Source organism: Mixophyes fleayi, chromosome 3 (genome assembly GCF_038048845.1).
Source record: "Mixophyes fleayi isolate aMixFle1 chromosome 3, aMixFle1.hap1, whole genome shotgun sequence".
Classification (NCBI taxonomy): domain Eukaryota; kingdom Metazoa; phylum Chordata; class Amphibia; order Anura; family Limnodynastidae; genus Mixophyes; species Mixophyes fleayi.
The window spans coordinates 333,054,459-333,072,284 of record NC_134404.1 but is presented as its reverse complement, the minus strand read 5'-3'; the positions used below and the strand labels follow the sequence as shown (position 1 = coordinate 333,072,284).

The window sequence follows — 17,826 nt, the reverse complement described above, 5'->3', positions numbered from 1 at the left end:
GGAGGTATGTATGTGGTGAGGTCTCGGGGGAGGTATGTATGTGGGGAGGTCTCGGGGGAGGTAAGTATGTGGTGAGGTCTCGGGAGGTATGTATGTGGGGAGGTCTCGGGGGAGGTCTGTATGTGGGTGAGGTCTCGGGGGAGGTATGTATGTTGGGGAGGTCTCGGGGGAGGTATGTATGTGGGGAGGTCTCGGGGAGGTATGTATGTGGGGAGGGTCTCGGGGAGGTATGTATGTGGGGAGGTCTCGGGGGAGGTATGTATGTGGGGAGGTCTCGGGGGTATGTATTGTGGGGAGGTCTCGGGGGAGGTATGTATGTGGGGAAGTCTCGGGGGAGGTATGTATGTGGGGAAGGTCTCGGGGGGAAGGTATGTATGTGGGGGGAGAGGGTCTCGGGGGTATGTATGTGGGGAGGTCTCGGGGGGTATGTATCGTGGGGAAGGTCTCGGGGGTATGTATGTGGGGAGGTCTCGGGGGGTATGTTATGTGGTGAGGTCTCGGGGGAGTACTGTTGTGGTGAGGTCTCGGGGAGGTATGTATGTGGTGAGGTCTCGGGGGGTATGTATGTGGTGAGGTCTCGGGGGAGGTATGTATGTGGGGAGGTCTCGGGGGGTATGTATGTGGTGAGGTCTCGGGGGGTATGTATGTGGTGAGGTCTCGGGGGGTATGTATGTGGTGAGGTCTCGGGGGGTATGTATGTGGTGAGGTCTCGGGGGGTATGTATGTGGTGAGGTCTCGAGGGGTATGTATGTGGGGAGGTCTCGGGGGGTATGTATGTGGGGAGGTCTCGGGGGGTATGTATGTGGGGAGGTGTCGGGGGGTATGTATGTGGGGAGGTCTCGGGGGGTATGTATGTGGGGAGGTCTCGGGGGGTATGTATGTGGGGAGGTCTCGGGGGGTATGTATGTGGGGAGGTCTCGGGGGGTATGTATGTGGGGAGGTCTCGGGGGGTATGTATGTGGGGAGGTCTCGGGGGGTATGTATGTGGGGAGGTCTCGGGGGTATGTATGTGGGGAGGTCTCGGGGGGTATGTATGTGGGGAGGTCTCGGGGGGTATGTATGTGGTGAGGTCTCGGGGGGTATGTATGTGGTGAGGTCTCGGGGGGTATGTATGTGGGGAGGTCTCGGGGGGTATGTATGTGGAGATGTCGGGGGTATGTATGTGGTGAGGTCGGGGGGGTATGTATGTGGTGAGGTCTCGGGGGGTATGTATGTGGGGAGGTCTCGGGGGGGTATGTATGTGGGAAGGTCTCGGGGGGTATGTATGTGGTGAGGTCTCGGGGGGTATGTATGTGGGGAGGTCTCGGGGGGTATGTATGTGGGGAGGTCTCGGGGGAGGTATGTATGTGGGGAGGTCTCGGGGGAGGTATGTATGTGGGGAGGTCTCGGGGGGTATGTATGTGGGGAGGTCTCGGGGGAGGTATGTATGTGGGGAGGTCTCGGGGGAGGTATGTATGTGGGGAGGTCTCGGGGGAGGTATGTATGTGGGGAGGTCTCGGGGGAGGTAAGTATGTGGGGAGGTCTCGGGGGAGGTATGTATGTGGGGAGGTCTCGGGGGAGGTAAGTATGTGGGGAGGTATGTATGTGGGGAGGTCTCGGGGAGGTATGTATGTGGGGAGGTGTCGGGGGGGTATGTATGTGGGGAGGTGTCGGGGGGTATGTATGTGGAGAGGTCTCGGGGGGTATGTATGTGGGGAGGTCTCGGGGGGTATGTATGTGGGGAGGTGTCGGGGGGTATGTATGTGGGGAGGTGTCGGGGGGTATGTATGTGGGGAGGTCTCGGGGGGTATGTATGTGGGGAGGTCTCGGGGGGTATGTATGTGGGGAGGTCTCGGGGGGTATGTATGTGGTGAGGTCTCGATGGGTATGTATGTGGGGAGGTCTCAGGAAGGTATGTATGTGGAGAGGTCTCGGGGGAGGTAAGTATGTGGGGAGGTCTCGGGGGAGGTATGTATGTGGGGAAGTCTCGGGGGAGGTATGTATGTGGGGAGATCTCGGGGGAGGTATGTATGTGGGGAGGTCTCGGGGAGGTATGTATGTGGGGAGGTCTCGGGGAGGTATGTATGTGGGGAGGTCTCGGGGGGAGGTATGTATGTGGTGAGGTCTCGGGGGGTATGTATGTGGTGAGGTGTCGGGGGGCATGTATGTGGTGAGGTCTCGGGGGGGGGGGGTATGTATGTGGGGAGGTCTCGGGGGGCAAGTATGTATGTGGGGAGGTCTCGGGGGAGGTATGTATGTGGGGAGATCTCGGGGGGTATGTATGTGGGGAGGTCTCGGGGAGGTATGTATGTGGGGAGGTCTCGGGGGGGAGGTATGTATGTGGTGAGGTCTCGGGGGGAGGTATGTATGTGGTGAGGTCTCGGGGGGTATGTATGTGGTGAGGTATGTATGTGGGGAGGTCTCGGGGGGCAAGTATGTATGTGGGGAGGTCTCGGGGGGCAAGTATGTATGTGGGGAGGTCTCGGGGAGGTATGTATGTGGGGAGGTATGTATGTGGGGAGGTCTCGGGGGAGGTATGTATGTGGGGAGGTATGTATGTGGGGAGGTCTCGGGGGAGGTATGTATGTGGGGAGGTCTCGGGGGAGGTATGTATGTGGGGAGGTCTCGGGGGAGGTATGTATGTGGGGAGGTCTCGGGGGAGGTATGTATGTGGGGAGGTCTCGGGGGAGGTATGTATGTGGGGAGGTCTCGGGGGAGGTATGTATGTGGGGAGGTCTCGGGGGAGGTATGTATGTGGGGAGGTCTCGGGGGAGGTATGTATGTGGAGAGGTCTCGGGGGAGGTATGTATGTGGGGAGGTCTCGGGGGAGGTATGTATGTGGGGAGGTCTCGGGGGAGGTATGTATGTGGGGAGGTCTCGGGGGAGGTAAGTATGTGGGGAGGTCTCGGGGGAGGTATGTATGTGGGGAAGTCTCGGGGGAGGTATGTATGTGGGGAGATCTCGGGGGAGGTATGTATGTGGGGAGGTCTCGGGGGAGGTATGTATGTGGGGAGGTCTCGGGGGGGGAGGTATGTATGTGGTGAGGTCTCGGGGGGAGGTATGTATGTGGTGAGGTCTCGGGGGGTATGTATGTGGTGAGGTGTCGGGGGGCATGTATGTGGTGAGGTCTCGGGGGGGGGGGGGGTATGTATGTGGGGAGGTATGTATGTGGGGAGGTCTCGGGGGGCAAGTATGTATGTGGGGAGGTCTCGGGGGAGGTATGTATGTGGGGAGATCTCGGGGGGGTATGTATGTGGGGAGGTCTCGGGGAGGTATGTATGTGGGGAGGTCTGGGGGGGAGGTATGTATGTGGTGAGGTCTCGGGGGGTATGTATGTGGTGAGGTGTCGGGGGGCATGTATGTGGTGAGGTCTCGGGGGGGGGGGGGTATGTATGTGGGGAGGTATGTATGTGGGGAGGTCTCGGGGGAGGTAAGTATGTGGGGAGGTCTCGGGGGAGGTATGTATGTGGGGAGGTATGTATGTGGGGAGGTCTCGGGGGAGGTATGTATGTGGGGAGGTCTCGGGGGGCAAGTATGTATGTGGGGAGGTATGTATGTGGTGAGGTCTCAGGGGGTATGTATGTGGTGAGGTCTCGGGGGGTATGTATGTGGTGAGGTCTCGGGGGGTATGTATGTGGGGAGGTGTCGGGGGGAATGTATGTGGGGAGGTGTCGGGGGGTATGTATGTGGTGAGGTGTCGGGGGGTATGTATGTGGTGAGGTCTCGGGGGGTATGTATGTGGGGAGGTCTCGGGGGGTATGTATGTGGTGAGGTCTCGGGGGGTATGTATGTGGTGAGGTCTCGGGGGGGTATGTATGTGGAGATGTCGGGGGTATGTATGTGGTGAGGTCTCGGGGGGTATGTATGTGGTGAGGTCTCGGGGGGCAAGTATGTATGTGGGGAGGTCTCGGGGGGCAAGTATGTATGTGGGGAGGTATGTATGTGGGGAGGTCTCGGGGGAGGTATGTATGTGGGGAGGTATGTATGTGGGGAGGTCTCGGGGGAGGTATGTATGTGGGGAGGTTTCGGAGGAGGTATGTATGTGGGGAGGTCTCGGGGGAGGTATGTATGGGGGGAGGTCTCGGGGGAGGTATGTATGTGGGGAGGTCTCGGGGGAGGTATGTATGTGGGGAGGTCTCGGGGGAGGTATGTATGTGGGGAGGTCTCGGGGGAGGTATGTATGTGGGGAGGTCTCGGGGGAGGTATGTATGTGGGGAGGTCTCGGGGGAGGTATGTATGTGGAGAGGTCTCGGGGGAGGTATGTATGTGGAGAGGTCTCGGGGGAGGTATGTATGTGGGGAGGTCTCGGGGGAGGTATGTATGTGGGGAGGTCTCGGGGGAGGTATGTATGTGGGGAGGTCTCGGGGGAGGTATGTATGTGGGGAGGTCTCGGGGGAGGTAAGTATGTGGGGAGGTCTCGGGGGAGGTATGTATGTGGGGAGGTCTCGGGGAGGTATGTATGTGGGGAGGTCTCGGGGGAGGTATGTATGTGGGGAGGTCTCGGGGTGCAAGTATGTATGTGGGGAGGTATGTATGTGGTGAGGTCTCAGGGGGTATGTATGTGGTGAGGTCTCGGGGGGTATGTATGTGGTGAGGTCTCGGGGGGTATGTATGTGGTGAGGTCTCGGGGGGTATGTATGTGGTGAGGTCTCGGGGGGTATGTATGTGGGGAGGTGTCGGGGGGAATGTATGTGGTGAGGTGTCGGGGGGTATGTATGTGGTGAGGTGTCGGGGGGTATGTATGTGGTGAGGTGTCGGGGGGTATGTATGTGGTGAGGTCTCGGGGGGTATGTATGTGGGGAGGTCTCGGGGGGTATGTATGTGGTGAGGTCTCGGGGGGTATGTATGTGGTGAGGTCTCGGGGGGTATGTATGTGGTGAGGTCTCGGGGGGTATGTATGTGGTGAGGTCTCGGGGGGTATGTATGTGGAGATGTCGGGGGTATGTATGTGGTGAGGTCTCGGGGGGTATGTATGTGGTGAGGTCTCGGGGGGTATGTATGTGGGAGGTCTCGGGGGGTATGTATGTGGGAGGTCTCGGGGGGGAAGTATGTGGGAGGTCTCGGGGGGTATGTATGTGGGGAGGTGTCGGGGGGTATGTATGTGGGGAGGTGTCGGGGGTATGTATGTGGGGAGGTGTCGGGGGGTATGTATGTGGGGAGGTGTCGGGGGGTATGTATGTGGTGAGGTGTCGGGGGGTATGTATGTGGGGAGGTGTCGGGGGGTATGTATGTGGGGAGGTGTCGGGGGGTATGTATGTGGGGAGGTGTCGGGGGGTATGTATGTGGGGAGGTGTCGGGGGGTATGTATGTGGGGAGGTGTCGGGGGATATGTATGTGGGGAGGTCTCGGGGGGTATGTATGTGGGGAGGTCTCGGGGGGTATGTATGTGGTGAGGTCTCGGGGGGTATGTATGTGGAGATGTCGGGGGTATGTATGTGGTGAGGTCTCGGGGGTATGTATGTGGGGAGGTCTCGGGGGGTATGTATGTGGGGAGGTGTCGGGGGGTATGTATGTGGGGAGGTCTCGGGGGGTATGTATGTGGGGAGGTCTCGGGGGGTATGTATGTGGGGAGGTCTCGGGGGGTATGTATGTGGTGAGGTCTCGATGGGTATGTATGTGGTGAGGTCTCGGGGGGTATGTATGTGGGGAGGTCTCGGGGGGGTATGTATGTGGGGAGGTCTCGGGGGGGTATGTATGTGGGGAGGTCTCGGGGGGTATGTATGTGGGGAGGTCTCGGGGGGTATGTATGTGGGGAGGTCTCGGGAGGTATGTATGTGGGGAGGTCTCGGGAGGTATGTATGTGGGGAGGTCTCGGGGGGTATGTATGTAGGGAGGTCTCGGGGGGTATGTATGTAGGGAGGTCTCGGGGGGTATGTATGTGGGGAGGTCTCGGGGGGTATGTATGTGGGGAGGTCTCGGGGGGTATGTATGTGGTGAGGTCTCGGGGGGTATGTATGTGGTGAGGTCTCGGGGGGTATGTATGTGGTGAGGTCTCGGGGGGTATGTATGTGGAGATGTCGGGGGTATGTATGTGGTGAGGTCTCGGGGGGTATGTATGTGGTGAGGTCTCGGGGGGTATGTATGTGGGAGGTCTCGGGGGGGAAGTATGTGGGAGGTCTCGGGGGGTATGTATGTGGGGAGGTGTCGGGGGGTATGTATGTGGGGAGGTGTCGGGGGTATGTATGTGGGGAGGTGTCGGGGGGTATGTATGTGGGGAGGTGTCGGGGGGTATGTATGTGGGGAGGTGTCGGGGGGTATGTATGTGGGGAGGTGTCGGGGGGTATGTATGTGGGGAGGTGTCGGGGGGTATGTATGTGGGGAGGTGTCGGGGGGTATGTATGTGGGGAGGTGTCGGGGGGTATGTATGTGGGGAGGTGTCGGGGGGTATGTATGTGGGGAGGTGTCGGGGGGTATGTATGTGGGGAGGTGTCGGGGGATATGTATGTGGGGAGGTCTCGGGGGGTATGTATGTGGGGAGGTCTCGGGGGGTATGTATGTGGGGAGGTCTCGGGGGGTATGTATGTGGGGAGGTCTCGGGGGGTATGTATGTGGTGAGGTCTCGGGGGGTATGTATGTGGAGATGTCGGGGGTATGTATGTGGTGAGGTCTCGGGGGTATGTATGTGGGGAGGTCTCGGGGGGTATGTATGTGGGGAGGTGTCGGGGGGTATGTATGTGGGGAGGTCTCGGGGGGTATGTATGTGGGGAGGTCTCGGGGGGTATGTATGTGGGGAGGTCTCGGGGGGTATGTATGTGGTGAGGTCTCGATGGGTATGTATGTGGTGAGGTCTCGGGGGGTATGTATGTGGGGAGGTCTCGGGGGGGTATGTATGTGGGGAGGTCTCGGGGGGTATGTATGTGGGGAGGTCTCGGGGGGTATGTATGTGGGGAGGTCTCGGGGGGTATGTATGTGGGGAGGTCTCGGGAGGTATGTATGTGGGGAGGTCTCGGGGGGTATGTATGTAGGGAGGTCTCGGGGGGTATGTATGTAGGGAGGTCTCGGGGGGTATGTATGTGGGGAGGTCTCGGGGGGTATGTATGTGGGGAGGTCTCGGGGGGTATGTATGTGGGGAGGTCTCGGGGGGTATGTATGTAGGGAGGTCTCGGGGGGTATGTATGTGGTGAGGTATGTATGTAGGGAGGTATCGGGGGGTATGTATGTGGGGAGGTATGTATGTGGGGAGGTCTCGGGGGGTATGTATGTGGTGAGGTATGTATGTAGGGAGGTATCGGGGGGTATGTATGTGGGGAGGTATGTATGTAGGGAGGTATCGGGGGGTATGTATGTGGGGAGGTATGTATGTGGTGAGGTCTCGGGGGGTATGTATGTGGGGAGGTCTCGGGGGGTATGTATGTGGGGAGGTGTTGGGGGGGTATGTATGTGGGGAGGTCTCGGGGGGTATGTATGTGGGGAGGTATGTATGTGGGGAGGTCTCGGGGGGTATGTATGTGGGGAGGTCTCGGGGGGTATGTATGTGGGGAGGTCTCGGGGGGTATGTATGTGGTGAGGTCTCGATGGGTATGTATGTGGTGAGGTCTCGGGGGGTATGTATGTGGGGAGGTCTCGGGGGGGTATGTATGTGGGGAGGTCTCGGGGGGTATGTATGTGGGGAGGTCTCGGGGGGTATGTATGTGGGGAGGTCTCGGGGGGTATGTATGTGGGGAGGTCTCGGGAGGTATGTATGTGGGGAGGTCTCGGGGGGTATGTATGTAGGGAGGTCTCGGGGGGTATGTATGTAGGGAGGTCTCGGGGGGTATGTATGTGGGGAGGTCTCGGGGGGTATGTATGTGGGGAGGTCTCGGGGGGTATGTATGTGGGGAGGTCTCGGGGGGTATGTATGTAGGGAGGTCTCGGGGGGTATGTATGTGGTGAGGTATGTATGTAGGGAGGTATCGGGGGGTATGTATGTGGGGAGGTATGTATGTGGGGAGGTCTCGGGGGGTATGTATGTGGTGAGGTATGTATGTAGGGAGGTATCGGGGGGTATGTATGTGGGGAGGTATGTATGTAGGGAGGTATCGGGGGGTATGTATGTGGGGAGGTATGTATGTGGTGAGGTCTCGGGGGGTATGTATGTGGGGAGGTCTCGGGGGGTATGTATGTGGGGAGGTGTTGGGGGGGTATTTATGTGGGGAGGTCTCGGGGGGTATGTATGTGGGGAGGTATGTATGTGGGGAGGTCTCGGGGGGTATGTATGTGGTGAGGTATGTATGTAGGGAGGTATGTATGTGGGGAGGTCTCGGGGGGTATGTATGTGGTGAGGTATGTATGTAGGGAGGTATCGGGGGGTATGTATGTGGGGAGGTATGTATGTAGGGAGGTATCGGGGGGTATGTATGTGGGGAGGTATGTATGTGGTGAGGTCTCGGGGGGGTATGTATGTGGGGAGGTCTCGGGGGGTATGTATGTGGGGAGGTCTCGGGGGGTATGTATGTGGGGAGGTCTCGGGGGGTATGTATGTGGGGAGGTCTCGGGGGGTATGTATGTGGGGAGGTGTTGGGGGGTATGTATGTGGGGAGGTGTTGGGGGGTATGTATGTGGGGAGGTCTCGGGGGGTATGTATGTAGGGAGGTCTCGGGGGGTATGTATGTAGGGAGGTCTCGGGGGGTATGTATGTGGGGAGGTCTCGGGGGGTATGTATGTGGGGAGGTCTCGGGGGGTATGTATGTGGGGAGGTCTCGGGGGGTATGTATGTGGGGAGGTCTCGGGGGGTATGTATGTAGGGAGGTCTCGGGGGGTATGTATGTGGTGAGGTATGTATGTAGGGAGGTATCGGGGGGTATGTATGTGGGGAGGTATGTATGTGGGGAGGTCTCGGGGGGTATGTATGTGGTGAGGTATGTATGTAGGGAGGTATCGGGGGGTATGTATGTGGGGAGGTATGTATGTAGGGAGGTATCGGGGGGTATGTATGTGGGGAGGTATGTATGTGGTGAGGTCTCGGGGGGTATGTATGTGGGGAGGTCTCGGGGGGTATGTATGTGGGGAGGTGTTGGGGGGGTATGTATGTGGGGAGGTCTCGGGGGGTATGTATGTGGGGAGGTATGTATGTGGGGAGGTCTCGGGGGGTATGTATGTGGTGAGGTATGTATGTAGGGAGGTATGTATGTGGGGAGGTCTCGGGGGGTATGTATGTGGTGAGGTATGTATGTAGGGAGGTATCGGGGGGTATGTATGTGGGGAGGTATGTATGTAGGGAGGTATCGGGGGGTATGTATGTGGGGAGGTATGTATGTGGTGAGGTCTCGGGGGGGTATGTATGTGGGGAGGTCTCGGGGGGTATGTATGTGGGGAGGTCTCGGGGGGTATGTATGTGGGGAGGTCTCGGGGGGTATGTATGTGGGGAGGTGTTGGGGGGTATGTATGTAGGGAGGTCTCGGGGGGTATGTATGTGGGGAGGTGTTGGGGGGTATGTATGTGGGGAGGTGTTGGGGGGTATGTATGTGGGGAGGTCTCGGGGGGTATGTATGTAGGGAGGTCTCGGGGGGTATGTATGTAGGGAGGTCTCGGGGGGTATGTATGTAGGGAGGTCTCGGGGGGTATGTATGTGGGGAGGTCTCGGGGGGTATGTATGTGGGGAGGTCTCGGGGGGTATGTATGTGGGGAGGTCTCGGGGGGTATGTATGTGGGGAGGTCTCGGGGGGTATGTATGTGGGGAGGTCTCGGGGGGTATGTATGTGGGGAGGTCTCGGGGGGTATGTATGTAGGGAGGTCTCGGGGGGTATGTATGTAGGGAGGTCTCGGGGGGTATGTATGTGGTGAGGTATGTATGTAGGGAGGTATCGGGGGGTATGTATGTGGGGAGGTATGTATGTGGGGAGGTCTCGGGGGGTATGTATGTGGTGAGGTATGTATGTAGGGAGGTATCGGGGGGTATGTATGTGGGGAGGTATGTATGTAGGGAGGTATCGGGGGGTATGTATGTGGGGAGGTATGTATGTGGTGAGGTCTCGGGGGGTATGTATGTGGGGAGGTCTCGGGGGGTATGTATGTGGGGAGGTCTCGGGGGGTATGTATGTGGGGAGGTGTTGGGGGGGTATGTATGTGGGGAGGTCTCGGGGGGTATGTATGTGGGGAGGTATGTATGTGGGGAGGTCTCGGGGGGTATGTATGTGGTGAGGTATGTATGTAGGGAGGTATGTATGTGGGGAGGTCTCGGGGGGTATGTATGTGGTGAGGTATGTATGTAGGGAGGTATCGGGGGGTATGTATGTGGGGAGGTATGTATGTAGGGAGGTATCGGGGGGTATGTATGTGGGGAGGTATGTATGTGGTGAGGTCTCGGGGGGGTATGTATGTGGGGAGGTCTCGGGGGGTATGTATGTGGGGAGGTCTCGGGGGGTATGTATGTGGGGAGGTCTCGGGGGGTATGTATGTGGGGAGGTCTCGGGGGGTATGTATGTGGGGAGGTCTCGGGGGGTATGTATGTAGGGAGGTCTCGGGGGGTATGTATGTGGGGAGGTCTCGGGGGGTATGTATGTGGGGAGGTCTCGGGGGGTATGTATGTAGGGAGGTCTCGGGGGGTATGTATGTAGGGAGGTCTCGGGGGGTATGTATGTAGGGAGGTCTCGGGGGGTATGTATGTGGGGAGGTCTCGGGGGGTATGTATGTAGGGAGGTCTCGGGGGGTATGTATGTGGGGAGGTCTCGGGGGGTATGTATGTGGGGAGGTCTCGGGGGGTATGTATGTGGGGAGGTCTCGGGGGGTATGTATGTGGGGAGGTCTCGGGGGTATGTATGTAGGGAGGTCTCGGGGGGTATGTATGTGGTGAGGTATGTATGTAGGGAGGTATCGGGGGGTATGTATGTGGGGAGGTATGTATGTGGGGAGGTCTCGGGGGGTATGTATGTGGTGAGGTATGTATGTAGGGAGGTATCGGGGGGTATGTATGTGGGGAGGTATGTATGTAGGGAGGTATCGGGGGGTATGTATGTGGGGAGGTATGTATGTGGTGAGGTCTCGGGGGGTATGTATGTGGGGAGGTCTCGGGGGGTATGTATGTGGGGAGGTCTCGGGGGGTATGTATGTGGGGAGGTGTTGGGGGGGTATGTATGTGGGGAGGTCTCGGGGGGTATGTATGTGGGGAGGTATGTATGTGGGGAGGTCTCGGGGGGTATGTATGTGGTGAGGTATGTATGTAGGGAGGTATGTATGTGGGGAGGTCTCGGGGGGTATGTATGTGGTGAGGTATGTATGTAGGGAGGTATCGGGGGGTATGTATGTGGGGAGGTATGTATGTAGGGAGGTATCGGGGGGTATGTATGTGGGGAGGTATGTATGTGGTGAGGTCTCGGGGGGGTATGTATGTGGGGAGGTCTCGGGGGGTATGTATGTGGGGAGGTCTCGGGGGGTATGTATGTGGGGAGGTCTCGGGGGGTATGTATGTGGGGAGGTCTCGGGGGGTATGTATGTGGGGAGGTGTTGGGGGGTATGTATGTGGAGAGGTCTCGGGGGGTATGTATGTGGGGAGGTCTCGGGGGGTATGTATGTGGGGAGGTCTCGGGGGGTATGTATGTGGGGAGGTCTTGGGGGGTATGTATGTGGGGAGGTCTCGGGGGGTATGTATGTGGGGAGGTGTTGGGGGGTATGTATGTGGACATAATCTTGCTCAAACATTCCTGCTAAAGGGATTTTATGTCCGTTTATTACTAGTGCAAAATGATTAAACCTTAACACAACCAGCTTCACAAGCAGAGGAGTGATTACATTTGTATAGTCCGTCATAAAAAATAAATAACTACATTTTTTTTTATTGTGGTGTTAATTAAACCCGACCCATTTTTTACTCATTAACATAAGAGGAGGAGGAAAAGGCAATATAATATCACAGAGTACAGAGAATCAAGAAGGACAATCCTACATACAAGATTTGCACCACTCCTATTTTATAGAATATCCCTCATAGACTATAAAAGTGCCAAAAATTGGAAGACTTCTCATGGTTCATCCGTATTATGATTTATGTCATGGAAAACTGCTCATATGACTAATGCACGTAAATCATTGATCCCTATAGTCACAATGTCTGTTCACAGCATACTTAATGAAGATGGACCAATGACCCTTAAAGATCTCTAATGTTGGACACATGAGGTGTCCAGAATCTCAAGAACATTTCGGAGGAAACTGTGATACTTCCTTTCTAAGCTTTTTGGGGAACTTGTATCAGCAGATCAAGGATAAAATTCCCTCAACCATCCAAATTCTAAGGGGGAGATTCATTTCAGATCAAGGTGCCGCGGGGAGCCTCCGAAACCATCCGCCATAGCACTACGCAGGGATGTTTCTCCGCAGGAATATTACCGCAGATTCCTCACTGTAATAGGCTCTCACTGTGCGCAGACGGACATCGAGCTAATGCGCGTCCATCCAAATTTAATCTCCCCCTTAGACATTCCCAGAATGTCTTTATCCTGATCAAGAATAACACAGTCACAACCTGAGCTACAATAACAAGGTCACGATATGATATTTCAGCTGAGTATTACGTTGCCCTTTGCATCTGTTTGATAAAAACACTTTTTACAGGCCCTGTACCATAAATCTATAGATCACTGTCTGAAAGCCAGTTATGAACACACTAAGCATTTGTGCAATTACCTGCAATCCTGAGTATATTAATCTTCATTTACCCCTGTATAAAGTGATTAGGACTGAATCAGACACCGAGTATTACAGAATTAGTGCATTCCCATTTATCTTGCACAATTCTTTATAATTTACGTGAAAATAAATAAGTAATAAAAAAAGTAAGGTGTTTCTGGCTCACCCCAAGGCTGTGTTCACCTTTGTGCTTAGTGGCAGTTTTGCAAACATGAGCGATGAGGGACAATTATATAAATGGCAGCATGAACACATCCCAATTGTAAAACGCTACGGAATTTGCTGGCACTATATAAATAAATGATGATGATGATGATCACACCTACATTGATAGCATAGTGTGCAAGGCAGAATGGCACACAAGTTTGTCTACTCAGTCAATTCAATCATGTTCCAACAAATTAGATGTACATTTTTGAAGAAAAGGTTACACCTCTCTGTTCCCTGAGCCAGTCTGGTTATTTTAGTCTCTACCTCTAGGGCAATGGTCTTGCCCTCGTTAGTTACATTTAGTTTGTCATGAAGACGTTTCTGAGAATCCACATAAACAGTTCTGGGGAAGGTTCCTATTAGCAGCAGGAGTTAGGTCAATACGGTTTGCTGCATATACTGAATATGTTACAATGTAATTAATTTACGGCAGAATTACAGAGGACTAATTGCATCTAACATGATTGGTCTATGATGTCATGAGTATGGCCTAAACTATACTCTACAGCCATCCTATATATGTCCTAGAAAGTCTTGCTGTAATGCCGCCATCTCAGTGTAACAGTATCTGACGTGGGTAAGCACGCACGGCCCCTCCCCTTCACACCGCCATACTATGGCTGGCGTGAAGCGTTCATTGCTCACGAGCGCGAGATGACATCTTATGTCTCTGCAACTGTTACCCACCGTTTTTGTAGTTGCCACCAGATTATTCAACGTGTTGTCAGCACTCCTGGACTGAACAAGGCACAAGAACCGAGCGTTGGCTGTGAGGACGCCTCTAATCTACGGGATCACCCTGTGGTCTCCAACCCTTGACATCTCCTAGTGACCTTGTCCATTCTCCTCGCTCCAATCCGGACCTTGAATATCCTACCTCCAATCCCTGACTTTGGCTAGTCTTTTCTGCTAGTCTTCTGTTAGATCTACCTCCTGGACCACCAGGCAGATCCCAGAACCAGGGTGGTTATTTTAGTCTCTACCAGTGCCTGGTGGGTCTTACTCTTGTCTGAAACAAGTAGTGTTAGGCTCAGTACTCCGGTACTAGTGACCATTGTATTATGAACCTTTTACTGGTATGAGATACCTTTGAACACACTGTATCGTCTGACAGACTATATGGAAACGTAGGTGTTTGGCCCAATGACTCTACCTTAGTTATTATAAAGGTCCATTGGGCAGCACAGTGGCTCAGCGATTAGCACTTCTGCCTCACAGCACTGGGGTCATGAGTTCAATTCCCAACCATGGCCTTATCTGTGTGGAGTTTGTATGCTCTCCCCGTGTTTGCGTGGGTTTCCTCCGGGTGCTCCGGTTTCCTCAAACACTCCAGAAACATACTAGTAGGTTAATTGGCTGCTATCAAATTGATCCTAGTCTCTCTGTGTGTGTGTGTGTGTGTGTGTGTGTGTGTGTGTGTGTGTGTGTGTGTGTGTGTGTGTGTGTGTGTGTGTGTGTTAGGGGATTTAGATTGTAAGCTCCAATGGGGCAGGGACTGATGTGAGTGAGTTCTCTGTACAGCGCTGCGGAATCAGTGGCGCTATATAAATAAATGGTGATGATGATTTAGGTCTCGTACTCACTGACTATATTTAGAATGTTTTACCGCGAGTGTAGTTAGCCGCTGCCATTAAACGGGCGATGACATTAAAACACCGGATCAGTGATCTGTATAATAACAGCAGTTCTAGCTGCACCTCAGGCAAAACATTTTATAGCCAGTGTAGACATAGTCTTAAATGCACAGATATTAAGCTATGCCAGAAAACTATACCTCATGTAAGATACCCTGGTGATACTACTGTATCAGGACATGTTATCAATACTGCAGCCTGTGGAGTTTTTATGTTTATGTGCCTATTACGCTGTTTCTGTAAATATATTATTTAAATGCAAATAACAGGGTACACCCTCTGTAAATCCTACCTACATACAGAACACTTAAGTTAAAAAGGATTGCCACATATGTTCAATATACAATATACACATCTTTACCCACTGATTTATTAAACAGAATTAATTCTACCTCCAAATACATTAGAGTCCTCTCTAATCTAGTTTTCGGAAAAGCTATGGTCTAGCACAATCTCAGTTATAATTATAAAAACAAAAAACAAAAACTGGCTATATGTGTCAACTAAACTAACAGTATTTTTGTTTTGAGCTACGTGCCATTTTCAGGAACACAGTAAGTTAATATCTTTTCACATTTTAACAACATTGCTTTGTGAGGATCTTGTACCTTCCAAAACACAGGCCCACGATGTTCCGCTGTCAAACCAGATGTCCAAAACGTCTCGCCCCGGCTCGAAGTCCTGCACGTTGGTACTGCCGCCAGCCTAGCAGGAAACAGACACAATCATTACAATGTCCACTTCACAGTCCTGCAGGTAACCTATTCATCTTGTTACTCCCATAGGACAGTGGGCACCTGCAGATGGGAAGGCATGGGTAGCTGTTTTGTGCCAAAAGATCATTGTTCTGGCGACAACCAGGAGACACCAATAACAGACTCTGGGATCCAACTCAGGATCCAGACACAGGTAACGCACCTCGAAAAAGTTGAAGAGCCCAAACATTTTCTCAATTTATTAAATAGGACTCCAAAAAAAAAACGTGAATGCAATAATTTCATAATTATGCACCAATCAACGGTTTACTTTTTGATAGGAAGGAATTAAGCCAAAACAGACACTCTTCGGTATTTCAATGTGTGGAAATCTTGCAATATATGACGTTTCTAGATGCAATATGGCTTTTGGCAGTTTTTGAAAGCCATGTCCAGCACGTTCACTTATTACATAATAAAGACATCCCAGCTAGTGAAACAGACAAAATTATACAAATATATACAGTATATATAGGCAACAGTGAGAAAATATAGATATAGGGACACTCAGCAAAAAAAAATGAAATGACAGAGCTGATAAAAGTCACTTTGATGTATATAATTACACACCTCTTATACGGAGTTGAACGATAAGACCATATTAAATAACAGAAAGTATGGTTAGCATTGTAGTGGCAAGAAGCCACTGTCTATAGTAAGATCAGAGATGAACGTACAGTACAATTATTGTATACATACAAGGTAGATTACAGAGACAGCCCATTGGCTACACAGTGGAGCAGCCATTCTCTGTATATATGAAGGGTACCTGTTGAAGCACAGATTTTGGAAGCAAATCTTCAACGGGATGTGTCCACCACACGTCACTGCCAAACTGCTCCACCAGTTTTATAACATGACTGACACTATGCCTGTCGGAAGAAAAGAGCAAGTTATTGGGACATGGGGGGGGAAAGTGACCCCAAATCTACAATCTATACACAGTTATGAAATAGCCAGCTATAATGATCTTGGATTTTAAGAACAACATAGTTACAACAATCTTCTGAGATTGAGATCCTCCAGACTGAACCCCACCACTACTATATGCAGAGTACAGACACGTTTACCACTGAAACACTGGACATTGCAGAGTCAGATTACAATAAAGTATCCCAGTATAATATTATATCATTGTTCTGACCTCCAGTAATTGAACGTCCATATCTTCCAGCGTAATATCTATATGACTACCTGTTGAGAGTGCAGTACCCTGCATAGAATGTAGTGGAAAGTTTCCATGTTTTAGGAGGAGCAAAAATGTTTTTGTGGCTATGACCAGCTGGAGATCGCAGTCTATGGAGACCTGAGGGAACGTGAAACTGTGTAGGGACATGGAGACCTATTCTATGTATAAAGTCTTCTATATATGCTCTAATGTACAGGTACAAAACACATTTACATCCTCAAGGTTATAGTTATTGTTTTCCCTCCATCAAGGACAGAAGAGTTCGGGGATTCCACTGGGATATATCAGTTTCTGAAACTGATCCCCCAAAATTAAAGGGAAGAGTTAGCGCATTGATTTTGTTAATGTTTCACTACCTGCTAGGGCTTTGCTGTATATTTAGAGATTGACGAAAAAAACATCCCCCGGAAACTTTTATTTAGCTGGTGCTACTGCGGGAGTACCGGGGATCACTGTGGCTGCTAGTGCCGGAAGCACCGGGGATCACTGTGGGTGGCAGTGCGGGAAGCACCGGGGGATCACTGTGGGTGGTAGTGCGGGAAGCACCGGGGATCACTGTGGGTGGTAGTGCGGGAAGCACAGGGGATCACTCTGGGTGGTAGTGCGGGAGCACCGGGGATCACTGTGGGTGGTAGTGCGGGAAGCACCGGGGATCACTGTGGGTGGTAGTGCGGGAAGCACCGGGGATCACTGTGGGTGGTAGTGCGGGAAGCACCGGGGATCACTGTGGGTGGTAGTGCGGGAAGCACCGGGGATCACTGTGGGTGGTAGTGCGGGAAGCACCGGGGATCACTGTGGGTGGTAGTGCGGGAAGCACCGGGGATCACTGTGGGTGGTAGTGCGGGAAGCACAGGGGATCACTGTGGGTGGTAGTGCGGGAAGCACCGGGGATCACTGTGGCTGCTAGTGCCGGAAGCACCGGGGATCACTGTGGGTGGCAGTGCGGGAAGCACCGGGGGATCACTGTGGGTGGTAGTGCGGGAAGCACCGGGGATCACTGTGGGTGGTAGTGCGGGAAGCACCGGGGATCACTGTGGGTGGTAGTGCGGGAAGCACCGGGGATCACTGTGGGTGGTAGTGCGGGAAGCACCGGGGATCACTGTGGGTGGTAGTGCGGGAAGCACCGGGGATCACTGTGGGTGGTAGTGCGGGAAGCACCGGGGATCACTGTGGGTGGTAGTGCGGGAAGCACAGGGGATCACTGTGGGTGGTAGTGCGGGAAGCACCGGGGATCACTCTGGGTGGTAGTGCGGGAAGCACAGGGGATCACTCTGGGTGGTAGTGCGGGAAGCACAGGGGATCACTCTGGGTGGTAGTGCGGGAAGCACAGGGGATCACTCTGGGTGGTAGTGCGGGAAGCACAGGGGATCACTCTGGGTGGTAGTGCGGGAAGCACAGGGGATCACTCTGGGTGGTAGTGCGGGAGCACCGGGGATCACTGTGGGTGGTAGTGCGG

The 17,826-nt window shown here is 53.6% G+C and overlaps 1 protein-coding gene across 1 annotated transcript in view; it reads right to left on the bottom strand.

The window, feature by feature from the left end:
- Positions 1–17,826, bottom strand: part of IARS2 (isoleucyl-tRNA synthetase 2, mitochondrial) — a 67,778-nt gene that overhangs the window by 22,298 nt on the left and 27,654 nt on the right. Inside the window, exons 13-14 of the mRNA XM_075204272.1 lie at positions 15,951–16,053; positions 15,035–15,131 (exon numbers count right to left, since the gene is read on the bottom strand). Of these exons, the coding sequence (XP_075060373.1) occupies positions 15,035–15,131; positions 15,951–16,053 (200 nt within the window). The remainder of the gene's footprint in view (positions 1–15,034; positions 15,132–15,950; positions 16,054–17,826) is intronic.